A 15,080-nucleotide genomic window follows, 5' to 3' on the forward strand; every position below is an offset into this window, starting at 1 on the left:
AGCCTAACGTTATTTTGAATTTGGCCACTTAATCCACTGATAAAAGTTTTTAAAGCTAATTCGTCGTAATTTTTTGATTTAAGGTTTTTTCTGGGACGGTTAAATGTGATGAATTTAATTGTGAAAAATGAGACTACGTGCGTTGACATCTCATTCCAAAATTGTAAGGAGTTTCATTTTTATTAGGTCGCAAAATAATTAAATCTTGTACAAGACAATCAATGTTGCGCTGGTCACCAAAGCTTAAGTTTAGTGCGTTTTTAATTTCGTTCCACGTTCTTAATTCTATTCTGGAACCTATGAGACTCAAAGCTGTACCTGTTAATTTACTTATTATTGCTCTTAACATAAAATTATTCAAAGTTTCGTTTACTGGATCATAAAAATTCAATATTAGGTTTTCGCAATTATCGATAAAAATGCCTAATGTGTGTGGGTTACCATCAAAATTTGGAATAGTTTCTACATACAATTTAAGTAATGAGTAATTTACGGTTTTTGGCTGCGCTTGTGCCATTATTTCTGGATTTTCAATTTCGTCAATTATTTCACTTTGTTCGCTACGATAAGTTGTAAAAGCGTTAGCAAGTTGTTCTGTTAGTTTTTCTAATTCTGAAGGCATAAATTACGTTTTTTACAAAGTATAAAATGATTTTAATAAACTTTCTCTTTATACTGCGTGAGTAGAAAAAGAACTGTGTAGGGGATATTTAAAATATTAGAATAAAGGAATATTTGACCTACAGGAATATGATGCCGATTTTCATGCTCTTTTCTTAAATTACGTTGCTTATCCTACGGTTTGGGTGAATTCGGCGATGCGGTCCAAATTGTTCCCAGGATTGAAGTTCGGCGATGTTGTCCAAAAATCAATTTGCGAGGTTTCGGCGATGCTGTCCTACGTCTCTGGTGTGTGTCTCCTACGTCTCTGGGTTTCTCAAAACGTTGCTCTTCTCGTAATCCAATTTTGAACTTCACAAATAAATCGTTAAAACGAACCGAATTTTCCGGACGCGATTTTTGTCGTCACACTAGTGGAAATTTCGTTTTGTGAATCCTACAGACTGCGCTAATTATGTTTTTCGTTTATGGAGAACGATTTTTAAAAAAACAACTTTTATTTTTCGAACGTTACAACGTTGAGTGAAAAGTAATAAGAGACACAACTTGATCAATTTATATGAGGCTTGTGCGGGCACCGACAAATAGATGCGCCAGTTGTCAAAAGGCACCGAGATCACAGAGTACTTGACTTTTATTCGGTGCCGAGGCCCCGAGATGTTTCAGTGACGTAATTGATTGGAAAGTGTTGGTGATGACGTCACGACAGGGCTGCCAAATAAACAGCTGATGGAAATAAAACAATTCATTCACGACAAAACCATATATTTCTCTTATATATATGGACAAAACACAAATTCATTTTTAGTGCGCGTTTTGCAATGGCGTTATGTTTCCGATTTCCCTTTTTAGTGTTACTGTTGTGGATGTCCACATGATTCAAGACGGGAAACGTGCAGTTGTTCCGATTTCCAGCAGAAAATAAACAATTTTACAAGTGGAAGATGTGCAGGTAAGATCTTTGAAACCCAAAGCCCTATTTGTACGCCAAATGATAGTTCAGAAAGTAATAAATACTCTTCTCTACAAAAGTTTATTACTCTACTCACCTTGGACAATATTAATTGTAGTAGAGCCAATCGAGATCCGAAGTAGAGTGATGGTAACAAAATGTTGGGTCACCACTACCATATTATTCCCATGGAATAAAGAGGGCACGTGGAAATTTCTTTATCCAGAAACGTGGAAAAGGTGTGTATTAATAAACATTTTTCTGAAATTTGAAAGTGTATTTTCAGAAAAACCAAAAAAGTTTGACCAGTAAGAAATGTAACGAAGAACCCGGAGCCATGGAAGCAGGTCCTTTCACTTCAACATTTCCGATAAAATTTCGAACACTTGAAAAAACCGAGTTGTATCTATTATGTACGTTGATGGTTTCGATTAAATTTAAAATATTTTAAGTGTTTTAGATTTACAGTGAGTAGGTAACATGAATGCAAAACATTATCGTCACATATTTATATGTGCTACTTGTAATGTTGTACGCGGGCCTTATGAGTAATATGACTAGTAGAGAGAAAAATTATCTTTTTATATCGACATACTTCAAAGACATCACAAATGGCAGAATTGTGCTGGATTGCACGGAAATTGAAGGTGCTATTCCTTTAAAAAAGCTTTATCTTCTGATTACAAGCAGTGCAGCAACAACTTTTGCGAGTGATATATTTCCAGGATCATTACATTAGACAAAGTGGCATCATGCCTCATTTGAGAGAGCATTCCACTGTATTGTTCAAACTTGTGCACCACTAGATTTTCAATATGAGAATTAAAAAAATGTTTACCATTGGCCACTGATTAAATGAATTAAAATTAAGGAAGATGTACAAATAGTTTTATTTCATTTTCCATATGTGTAAATATCAATACATATTTAATTAAAAACTAAAATCACTTACTAAGAAAACTAACAGATAACAATACAATACTAACTGTTTTAATAATTTACCTAAAAGGTTACAAACATATTAAACTTGAATTGTTCTCCATTCTTACATCTATCGCAATTTAGGAGTCCACATGACAAAGATCTTTTCATCATAAGAACAAGTTCTTGTATTTAATGAAAAGCATGGTGTGACCTTTTCACATTTGAACTACCATCAAATATGAATTTTTGCTCATTCTTAATTCATCTAGTATTCTATGACCAAATGGATACTTTTTATTTCTGTAATCTACGACGTTGTCATTATGGCAGATTTACCATGTCCACTTTGGATTTCATAAGATCTTATGAATTCATTACGCTTTCTTCAGACACAGCGTTAATCCTGCGCGGTTCTGTCTGAACGATTTGAAACATTTTCATGTAAATAAAAATAAGGTCCTCTTGAGAATCGCGCGATTATCGGCGTGTCGGAACAAGCACGCAAATAATAATTACTGCTATTTTCCATCGCGAACGCCAAATTGACAAACGTGATTACCATGACATCCACTAGTATGGGCACTTGATAATTTTGAATTTTGTTTTATGAAAAATGCAAATAAAATCTGTTTGGACCGTTGTAGATTAAATTTTGAATGATACAATATGAACATTATTAATGAAACCTGTGGAACTAAAACTACGTGTTACACCTCGTGATTTTAACGTTACACGCGTTTCATTATGATGATTATATCGAACTTGTATCATTAATAACTAGTATCTGCTCCCACGAAGCCATACCTAAAGCCATACCTAAAAAACCATTCCCACAAAGTCATATTCTGGTTAGAATTAGTTTTACGTTCATCATTTAACTCGCGAGTTTAACTCCCACTGTATCCACTTTTATTCCATCTAAATTCCTTTCCTTTAGTCCAGAGAAATCCAAGCCAGAATCCACTTTATTCCGTATAAATTCCTTTTTTTGGCGAAGAGGAATAGAAAGAAGCAGGACATCTAAAAACAATTTTTCAATTGGTTTAGTAAAAAAAAGTGCTGTAATTTTCAGAAAGGTACATTTATAATAATAAATTAATAATTTCCTGTGATCACAAAGAAGTAGCTTTAAGAACTCTTCTTATCTCATTATCTACTATCCAGGAATAAGAATAAGTTTGTATTGTTGGCATTTCTAGATTAATAGGTATTAATTGACGTTTGTTAATTTAAAGGTTGACAGTTTCAAATCGTATCTCATCGGACAACCTCAAACAGACTCCTTGACTCTGCAACTCACATCCCCAGGCCATGTCCTTCACCATATTTATTTGCAATTAGCAGTCGGGTCTAAAGCCCCAGTCAGATAGGTGTAGTACGGTGCCGTTGCCTTGTTGTGCAGTGCGGGTCGGTGCTGTCATGTTGACATTTTCATTCACAATCACCGCCAAATTGGCCCGGCTACACAAGTATGAACAACCAACAACAACGGCAGCAGCAAATTAGCTTTGACAGATCGTCACGACAAATATGTTGCACTTCCATTGGTACTTGCTAACTGGAGTGCAGAAAGTTTGGGGACTACCACCTATCTGCATGGGGCTAAGTGTTTCATACATTGCTTATTTAAATAGAATTTAAAAATTGTGTGGAAATTAATCTTACCTGTTTAGTGCTTTCAATCTCATCCTCTGTTCGTGGCACCACATTGCACTTTCGGAAACAATTCCAACACGGAAACTGCGTTGTTTCAATAGATGAGATTGGCTCTTTCCATTAGGATACTGTATCAGTTTTTCTCTCGATTTTACGAATATTGTTATTTGCATACAGCAAAACAGCACAGATATGCTGTTACTAAATTGCCACTTGCTACAACTTCTTCGTTTAAATTAACCTAAAATAAAATGTTGAGTTACCTGCACTTATATCACATATTATTATAAAAAACCTTATGCAAAGCATTATTCCCTTACCTCCACTTGCATTTCTTTTCATACTTCCTTCATTCTCTAAGCATTATTTGTTCATGTCCATTAAATTACACCCCAAGCACATTTCCACTAACTAGGTATATTCGCATTTACCAAACGCGGTAATTTCTTCAGAAAATGCTCGAAAAGGTCGGACAAGTTTATTAACGCCATGTTACAAATAAGGTAAACAAACTCCCATCAGCTGTTTGGGGTCGGGATAAGACGTGAATGACGTCACACTTTCGTAATAGTATTAAGTCCAAAATTAAAATACGATGGCAGCACTATCCATAAACTTGTTTTTGTCGGCGCCGCACGGAAAACTACGGCAAGTGAGATAGAAATATAGATGTCGCCTTAGAAAAAGAAAGAGGACTTATGGGTATCGCAATTTTATATACAGTTGTGCCTCTTTACTATTTTTCACTCAACGGTTACAATGAGAATCCGGACTGAACTTGACTGACTGCAATAATGAAAAACTACATACAATTATATCTATATAATAAAAATGAAATGTTGTTCGTTGGTAAGAGCATCACTTGAGAATGGCTGGACCGATTTGGCTGATTTTTTTTTTAAAGACGGACAACGAACCAGAGAAGGTTTTTGGCCGCTCTATGTCCTGAGACGGAGCTCCGGGGAGCACGAATTTGAAAAAACGGGGCACCCGTAGCGCTACCGTGACGCTCGCACTTCGAGCGCCATCTACGATACTCGGTGGCAGGTTTTCGAACTAAATCGTTTGCTTCGGTCGTCGCGCTTGCCCGACTTGCCCCGCGCTTAGCTGCTTTCCATGGTTCTTTGTATTATTTCAGTTCACTTTAAGTGCTGTGTGTTCGCGTGTGCGTTCCATGGTTCTTTGTCGCGGACAATACGATTACATTGTTTCAGTTTAGTGTAAGTGCTGTGTGTTCGCGTCTTCGCATTGCAATGCCGCCCATAAGACGAAGTAAATTAGGTCGCCGTACTCGCAATGCTGCACATCAAAGCAATTTTCGATCTGCACAAAATGCAGAGCAACGCGAACATCGAAATGAAATTGAACGGAATCGATTATCACGAACACGTTCAACATATACGCAAGAACAGAGAGAAAATTCAAACGAAGATGATATGCTTCGAATGAGACGTTATCGGTCGGTTGAAGCCAATCGCGCTGCAATGTGTATGAAGACAAACATATAGTGCGTTGAATACTTATCGAGCAGCATTCCGTTACAACGCGACAACTGATTACAGTGCAGATCAATCCGTTGCTATCGGATCGATGAGTGTTGTATGTTCACATTGTACAGCATTGAAATACAGACATGAAACCCCTGGATTGTGTTGTGCAAATGGCAAAGTGAAATTGGCGCCATTGGTTCCCCCACCGGAGCCACTGCGCTCATTGGTTTCTGGAAAAGGAACCGAATCCAACCAATTCCTCAGCCACATCCAAAGTTACAACAGTTGCTTCCAAATGACTTCGTTTGGCGCAACAAATATAGTTCGGGACAATTTCATGCCCACTTTTAAGGTATTTCTAACACAATCATCTTTCACAAAATTCGACACTTTTATGTTATGGTTATTCCACAACAACATTATTAATATTAATTACAGATTCAAGGTCAGATATATCATCGAGCAGGTTCGCTATTGCCACCGTCGGATGCAGACTATAAATTCCTGCAGATTTATTTCATGGGTAATTCATCAGAAGAACTAGATACGCGTTGTGCGATTAACAGTTCGGTGAAAAAATCAGTAGTGAAACAATTGCAAACTTTTTTCCATGAACACAATAAACTGGTTAAATTGTTCAAAGCTGCACTGGACCGCATGCCATCTGATGATCACAAAATTGTAATCAGAGCCGACAAGAGGCCTACGAAAGAACACCCAAGACGTCTCAATGTGCCAACTATTGATGAAGTCGCCATTGTCGTCGTTGATGAACATTTTGAATCCCGTGATATCATTCTACACCGGCGAAATGATCAACTGCAGCGTGTGTATGAAACGCACCGGTCATATGATGCTTTGCAATATCCCATCATATTTTGGCAAGGTGAAGACGGCTGTCATTTCTCGATCAAGATGATAAATCCACGTCCAGGTAAATACCAGACCAAATTTTTTTAGTTCATTTTATTGAAGTAAACTTATTGACAGGCGCTGAATCGAACAAAAATATCAGTTCTATGAACTATTATTCATATCGACTGATGGTTCGTGAAGGTGAGGACAATCACATCTTGAAATGCCGGCGTCTATTTCACCAATATGCAGTCGGTATGTATGTCAAAGTTGAAACTGAGCGATTGTTATTCATCAGATTGAACCAGAAAAAAACTCCGCTCTGAAGAGTATATTCATCTTCGAGATGCCATTAGGACTGATGGAAATGCACGAAATGTGGGCCGATTGACGATTCTCCCAGCAACCTACGTCGGGAGTCCGCGACATATGCATGAATATGCTCAAGATGCCATGTCGTATGTTCGCAATTATGGCACAGCAGATTTATTCATCACGTTTACCTGCAATCCCAAGTGGACAGAAATCCAACAGGAGTTGTTTCCTGGCCAATCACCCATCGATGGTCATGACATCACAGCGAGAGTCTTCAAACAGAAATTGAAATCACTGATGGATTTCATTGTGAAGCATTGCGTTTTCGGCGAGACGCGCTGCTGGATGTATTCCGTGGAGTGGCAGAAACGCGGATTGCCACACGCACATATTCTCATTTGGTTGGTTGAAAAGTTAAGATCCAATGAAATCGATGATGTGATATCAGCGGAAATTCCTGATGAACAAGAAGATCCAAGTCTGCATGAAGTTGTTACTAAGAACATGATTCATGGTCCCTGCGGAATATTTAATATCAATGCTCCGTGTATGGTCGACGGAAAATGTTCAAAGCGTTATCCACGCGCATTAGTAGCAGAAACAATTACCGGAAATGATGGTTATCCACTGTATCGTCGTCGATCCACTATGGACAATGGCAGATCAACAACTATTAATGTGAATAAACAGGACATGGAAGTTGATAATCGCTGGATTGTTCCGTATTCGCCGTTACTCTCTAAGACATTCAAAGCGCATATCAATGTCGAATCTTGCCATTCCGTAAAATCCATCAAATACATCTGTAGGGTTGGCATGTAGATATAACACCGAAAAGTAAGGTATTTATTTAATACTACGAAAACAGGTGGATATTACACGACCCTTTTGTGAAAGTTAATAGTTTAGTAATAAAGAAATTGAACACTGTATTCAAACAAAACAAATGCAAAAATAAACAAATAGCGCTTCTAGGTAAATCGTCTGAATAAAACGTCATAAATAACCGTCGTACTGAGTGTCTGCTACCGGCGTAACCAAAGCACTGAAGTAATTCTTCGCGTACACTCTTTTTAAGACGCGCACTCAAGTATTTTTCGCACGATCATCAAAACACTCGCGTTTGTCGCACTAAGTCCCGCACAAATCCTACACATCTGCAAATATGTGACGAAAGGAAGTGATATGGCTGTGATTGGAGTTAGTACGGAGAATTCCAACGATGAAGTCACACAATATCAACTAGGTCGCTATGTTAGCAGCAACGAAGCAGTTTGGCGCATTTTTTCGTTCGCCATTCACGAAAGACATCCCACTGTTGTTCATTTGGCCGTACATTTGGAAAATGGTCAAAGAGTATACTTCACTGCGGAGAATGCATTACAACGATCTGATCGACCGCCATCTACAACATTGACCAGTTTTTTTGAAATGTGCCAAAATGATCATTTCGCAAGAACGCTGCTATATTCCGAAATGCCAAGATATTATACTTGGAATCAATCGTTAAAGAAATTCCAAAGACGAAAACAAGGAAATCCGGTTCCAGGTTACCCACATGTATTTTCCACCGATGCCTTAGGTCGCATTTATACAATTCATCCAAGCAACGACGAGTGTTTCTATTTGCGTTTACTATTAGTCAACGTTCGTGGCCCAACATCATTTCAACATTTACGAACTGTTAATGGTGTACTGTGTGGCACATACCGAGAAGCCTGTCAACGTTTGTTATTGTTAGAAAATGACATTCATTGGGATTGCACCCTTGCAGATGCTGTGATTTCATCAAATGCTCATCAAGTGCGAACATTGTTTGCGATCTCAACGTGCTTTCCATCAAACCCAATTGATTTGTGGACAAAATACAAAGATAACATGTCTGACGATATTTTACATCGGATGCGTACTACAACATCAAATCTAGAATTGCAACTGAGCGATGAAATTTACAATGAGGTATTGATATTAATTGAGGACATGTGCTTGATGATGTCGAACAAGGTACTAGCGCAATTAGGCATCACAGCGCCCAATCGTCCGATGCACGACGCATTTAATCAGGAGCTGACACGCGAAAGGCAATATGACTACGATGTGTTGATAGAGTCAGTTCGAGCAAATGTTCCGCTATTGAATCAAGAACAGAAATATGCATACGACACTCTTATGAAAGTTGCTAACGATGGGACTGGAGGGATTTTCTTCTTAGACGCTCCTGGTGGAACTGGAAAAACGTTTTTGATCGCGTTGATTTTGGCAACGATTCGCCCCCAGAATGAAATTGCAGTTGCACTTGCTTCATCAGGAATTGCAGCTACGTTGTTGGAAGGCGGTCGAACAGCTCATTCGGCTCTCAAGTTGCCGTTGAATATGCAAATCATTGAAACACCAACGTGCAACCTTTCGAAAAACTGTGCGATGTCCAAAGTATTGCAGCAATGCAAGTTGATCGTTTGGGATGAATGTACAATGGCGCATAAAAAGTCTTTAGAGGCATTAGACCGAACAATGCAAGATCTACGAAACAATCAACACCGGTTTGGTGGAGCGATGATTCTTTTAGCAGGTGATTTTCGTCAAACATTACCGGTGATTCCACGGTCAACGCCAGCCTATGAACTTAATGCATGTTTGAAGTCGTCCGTTTGGTGGAAACACGTCAAGGTTCTCAAATTAAATATGAACATGCGTGTCGTGTTGCAGAACGATCAAGCTGGAGAATTATTTTCAAAACAATTGTTGGACATTGGCAATGGCAACATCCCCGTTGATATTTCGACTGGTTGCATTGTAACAAATTAATGTAACAGTGTAAAATGAATTGAGTTTAACAGTGTAATACATTTTCTATTTTATTTAAATTATTTGAAATCAAGAAATCCTTGAAGAGACTCCAAATTTCCGAACGATAAGCGGACACTTCCTTGATAGCTTTGAACGTGTAAAGACGTTAAGAAGTAATTACGTTCTAGATTACTAAAATTTTAATTGAATTAAGCGCATATAATTGCCATTGAAAGAAGCACGTTATTGCTTACCGAAATTTCGTTGAAATTTGAGTCCGACGAGGATTATTGAAAAAGGGATTTGTTATCAAATCGTAAGTTTTTTTGTTGAGCGTTCGTTTTGTTCATGCATACAATTTTAGCCTTTTATTTTTACTCAATTTATTATCTGGTAAAATTGGTATTGGATCCAGAATTACGAACTGACGTTGCGGGGAGTTCGATAAAACAGCACGTTTGAGTTTCTACGTTTTTTCGTTGTAGACTGGTTCACTTTTCGAAGTTTTTCTGTCCTATTTCAGACAACATTTGGCCAACAAGGCCTTTTTTTACTAATTGGTACCTGCTGAACACGAATATCGATGTTGGCATCTCGAAATCTGAACCGGAAGTCCAGAATTCAAGATGGCGGCCAATTTCCGAAAATGTTTATCTTTTCACTCATGCGACCGATTTTTTCGATCTAAAAACTAATTATAATGTTGTTCCTGACGTACGTCACGATAATAATAGTTAACTATTGTTTTAATAATAATGTAATAGTTTTTTTTCACTACTAGCGTCTGATGACATGATTATTAACCTTTTTTCCACTTGTAAAGTAGGCTTTCTCGGCATTTGTTCAAAGTGGTTAATTTTTTTTTTTTTTTGGCTTGGACTATTTGTCATTCGGCCAGTCGCATAAAGTGGTTAATAATTTGGACATTATTAACTAGTAGTCAATAATGAGAACTGTCACGCTGTCACTTTTAGAAAACACAGCCCGAAATTTCGCTCAATAAACGTTTAGACAAGTTCTCTAAAAAGAATAATTGCCACCATCAGCCATTTCCAGATATATTACTTACTTAAAATTAGCACATTTTGAAAAAATTCGAACGAAATTACTCTTTGAAAATATCTCAATGACAGAACAAAATACGGCCTATTTGACTTGTACCTACTTCTACGTACTTGATTGACATGTTAAATTAATAAACAAAAAATTCTGTCAACCGTTCATTTTCTTATCAATATAATATGTTAATTTAGAGGATTTCAAGTACTAGTAGTGAAAAAAATAGTATATATACTTACCACGGTAGAGAAGTCTATTATTGCCTTCGCACCTTACACCCCTCTGCGCAAGCGCCTCGAGATGTAATCTTGGTGCTCAGGCAATAATACTGTACTTCTCTCCCTTGATATATAATGTACTATTTTACCGGCAGGATGCGTAAAATTAAGAATTACGAAATTCCTAGCTCTCGTTGCCAAAAGGAGGACGTGCAAAACGATTGTTTCTAGTAATCCTGACACATATAAGTATTTCCGACATGCGTTTATATTGCATAATTCTCCTTATAAAGTTTTGATAACTACAATCTTTCGAATTTTACGTTAATTTTTAAATGAAAAAAATGAAGGAGTTAAACTAAACTGCGGTGTTTCGGAAGATTCTTATTTTGCTAGGTAGTAATTACCGTTACTCAGGATATATTATTATTGTTCAAGTATGAAAGCATATAGAAAAGTGAAGACAAATTTATCTTATTTTCATGGTGTTAGGTCAATCGTCTTCTTGAGAATATAGGTAGTACAAATCAGTTGAGCCTTGCAACATTAACAAAGTTTTGACCAGCAATCCTATTGACAACCACAAAGGACGATATCTACAGCAGCTTTCCGAATTAATGTAACGTTGTTGGAATGGGGATGTAGCCATATTCAATTCTTTCCCCAGGAAATCAAGGATAGATGTGCTAGTCTGGGCGACATTTCAGAGTTTAAGGTCAAAGAACTACCTCTTGAGATTTACACCTGATATGCCGTAATTAGGGAAATGGATGAAATGCTAGAAAAGATTAGATGGAATCCCAAGAGAATGGAGTTCAGAATTGTTAGATCTAAAGCTTCGCAGCTCCTGAAACCTGGCAATACTTCTCCACTCTGGGAAGTTCTACTTGATTAACCGAGATGGGGCCAGGGACGTGCGCATTCTTCCAAACGGACGTCTGGTAGAGACTTCTCCCTACCGAACTAAGCGGGACGGGCACCGTCGGTGGAAACTATGGTATCAGCTACCTAAATAGAGGAAAAGACGCCTCCTAAAATATGCGAGCAAGGTCGATATTCTGAACAAGTGAAGTTTCGTGTACCTAGTTATGATACCAACCTTGTATAGTTTTGTCACGAAGATTTTTGCAAAAGATATATCTTCTCGCTGAGGAGTATGGTACCCAGCGTGAACAGTAAAGAAGAGCGCTTTTGAAACACTATCTGGTTGACTTCCGGGTTCGCATGTCGGGAATATTTATATGTGTCAGGATTACTAGAAACAATCGTGTTGCAAGTCCTCCTTTTGGCAACGAGAGCTAGGAATTTCGTAATTCTTAATTTTACGCATCCTGCCGGTAAAAAAAACTATTACATTGTTGTTAAAACAATAGTTAACTATTATTATCGTGACGTACGTCAGGAATAACATTATAATCCGTTTTTAGCTCGAGAAAATCGGTCGCATGAGTGAAAAGATCAACATTTTCGGAAATTGGCCGCCATCTTGAATTCTGAACTTCCTGTTCAGATTTCGAGATGCCAACATCGATATTCGTGTTCAGCAGGTCCAAATTAGTAAAAAACGCCTATTTGGCCAAATGTTGTCTGAAATGCCCCTAGAACCTGTTAAAACGCTGCTTTTTATAAAAGTGAACCAGTCTATTGGGTGTTAGCGAGCCCAGATTCACTTGGATTTGGAAAAACCTTCCGAAAAATTCAAACTTCTGTGGGTGTTCTACCAACTCACCTATAAATACTCCGGGTGCGAAGAAAACTTACCTTTAATGAAAGACCAATCAAATCAGTCCCGTTGGTATGTAGTTTTGGAATTTGTTTCATTTCAGTTTCAGAGAAGTTTGTAATTTCTTTTCAAACCATGGACAAGAACAACTTGTTGTATAGAAGTTGGCAGCTATAGGTATTGATTTTTTTCTCTAATGTTCTAGAAGTTATTATTAATTAAAGTTAAATTTGGCTACTTGTCCATTGGTACATATTGTATTCAAACCAACTACTTATTTTTTATATACGACGCTCTCTGTACGAATATGGCCATATTGAATTTATAGCGGTTGTTCTAATTTTTGATCTTCACGAATCGCATTACAATTTAACTATTTATTTACATGTACACTACTTGCCAACGAAAATCATTTTCAATTCTAAATAAAAACTGATTTTACTAAGGAAGTTAATTCTTTGTCGGAATGTTATTGTTTATTACAGATGAATTGTCCTTGCCTACGATCATTGCGCACCGACCTGAGTAGCTGGGTATCAGAATTTTATCGTAAACGTTGTTTTCACGTTTAGCATTACATTTCCCGTAAATTTTTGTCAGTTCACCGAGTCGAAGACCGAACTCCAATCCAAAAGGTGTACCCAAACATTGCTCAAAATTACAGAAATCATGATTGGTTGAGTAACCGTGCTATATTGGCTGCCAAAAACATTGATGTCAACGAATTGAACTTCAAAATTCAAAGTGAAATTGCTGGCGAATTGATGACATACAAATCGATAGATTCCATTACTAAGGAAGATGATATCGTCAACTATCCAACCGAATTTTTAAACTCGCTGGAGCTGCCCGGATTGCCGCCTCATAATCTCCAATTATAAAAGTCGGATCGATAATCATAATGTTGCGAAATATCAACCAACCACGTCTTTGTAATGGCACCCGTCTTGCGGTGAAGAGACTGATGAACAACATCATCGAAGCAAGAATTCTTCAAGGAAAGTACAAAGGAGAACACGTTTTGATACCTCGCATTCCAATGATTTCGACCGACATGCCATTCGATTTTAAACGCTTGCAGTTTCCAGTGCGTCTTGCATTCGCTATGACGATAAACAAGTCACAAGGACAGTCATTAAGTGTTTGCGGCATTAACCTTGAACATCCATGCTTCTCGCATGGTCAATTGTATGTTGCCTGGTCCCGCGTCCCGACGCGGAAACCATCAGCTTTATTTGTTTACGGGCCAGACAACAGAACAAAAAATGTCGTGTATCATAAAGCATTGCAATTAAGAAAATTCGGATGTCACAGGAAGTAATGTAGGTTAATTGTGGTTCAGATAAACATCAGTTAATAGTTATTTATTTAATCAGTGGGATAACGGCCTCATTAACTTACGAATGCGACAATTGCGCATACGAGGGCGTTAATGTTTACAATATATAATCTTGATAGTTGATTTTTGATCATACATTGTTTTGACAAGGGCTTATCCCACTGAGTGCGGTAATGAAGTTCTTATCCCACTTAAAATGACCGGGATAAGTGAGAGTTATCCTACAGACGCAGATAAAAAATATTATTACATCATTATTAACTATAACTATATTAAAAGTGATATTCTTATAAAAGTAGTAATGAAAATGAAAATATACTTACATGAATAAAATTATATTTCTTACTGTATTACATTATAGATAGGTATACTTAATAATACACTTTAAACATTTTCTACGTTTATATCGTTTTCTGTTGCTACGTCTATTTCGTTTCCCTTATTTTCTGCTCTTCTTCCCTTCGTTCTTTTTCGTCCGCATTGTCGGAATCGGCATATGCTATTTGCGATAAGGCGCGATCTATATCATCGTCACACCATAACCATAGGGATTGTGTTGAAGATGTTGAAAATTTTGACGGCGAAACTGACACAATTTCACTTGAAGTGGACTGCGTTCGCCGTTTCTTCAATCTTTCTATTGCTTGCTGTTCTCCACGGTATGGCCGCAAATCTCGCAATACTGCTGTTGACTTCATTTCATACGACGAAATAAATGGTGCTTTGTTGCATTTCGTACACGTTTCTATAAAGAACAATAATATATTGCTATAGGCATATACACATGATATAGTTTGACATACCCAATATAGAATCGAATTCCATCTGCCTACGTGCCCCACAAATACCGCAAAATCGGTCCATATTTCCAATGCACACTAACAAGCAGACTAAAACTACGCCAAGGCCAAGTGCACAGCTCTAGTGATATCTGTAGTGTGATTCATTCTCGTATACGTTCGTCTCTCTTTCGGGTTCTGTCGTGCATTGACTGTTGGGTCATCTGAACTCAAACCTACAGAATTGGTATCACAAATTCTGAAGTCCTAACCCCCATTAGTAGGCAAGTCAGCGTTCGGGCAGGACAACGTCTGCCGGGTCAGCTAGTATTATATATAATTATAAGTTTCCTTATCGAAGG

At 37.7% G+C, this 15,080-nt stretch overlaps 1 protein-coding gene and 1 long non-coding RNA gene across 3 annotated transcripts; one reads left to right on the forward strand and one right to left on the reverse strand.

Annotated features, from left to right (window-relative positions):
• The first annotated feature begins 1,377 nt into the window (after nucleotides 1-1,377).
• On the forward strand, nucleotides 1,378-2,535 carry LOC116177260. Of its 2 annotated transcripts, XR_004146636.1 has the most exons (4): nucleotides 1,378-1,573; nucleotides 1,692-1,812; nucleotides 1,860-1,986; nucleotides 2,034-2,535. It is a non-coding gene; the product is annotated as an uncharacterized LOC116177260 (long non-coding RNA). The 2 variants fall into 2 exon arrangements; XR_004146635.1 differs by having other exon boundaries at nucleotides 1,860-2,535.
• An 11,735-nt stretch (nucleotides 2,536-14,270) lies between these two features.
• On the reverse strand, nucleotides 14,271-14,821 carry LOC116175384. Its single transcript, XM_031493469.1, has 2 exons — nucleotides 14,743-14,821; nucleotides 14,271-14,684 (listed from the first exon to the last, which is right to left on the reverse strand). Exons 1-2 carry the CDS (start codon nucleotides 14,801-14,803, stop codon nucleotides 14,365-14,367), a joined length of 381 nt encoding a protein of 126 aa, XP_031349329.1. The 5' UTR covers nucleotides 14,804-14,821; the 3' UTR covers nucleotides 14,271-14,364.
• Nucleotides 14,822-15,080: the final 259 nt, after the last annotated feature.

This window comes from Photinus pyralis, unplaced genomic scaffold (assembly GCF_008802855.1).
Source record: "Photinus pyralis isolate 1611_PpyrPB1 unplaced genomic scaffold, Ppyr1.3 Ppyr1.4_LG7, whole genome shotgun sequence".
Classification (NCBI taxonomy): Eukaryota; Metazoa; Arthropoda; class Insecta; order Coleoptera; family Lampyridae; genus Photinus; species Photinus pyralis.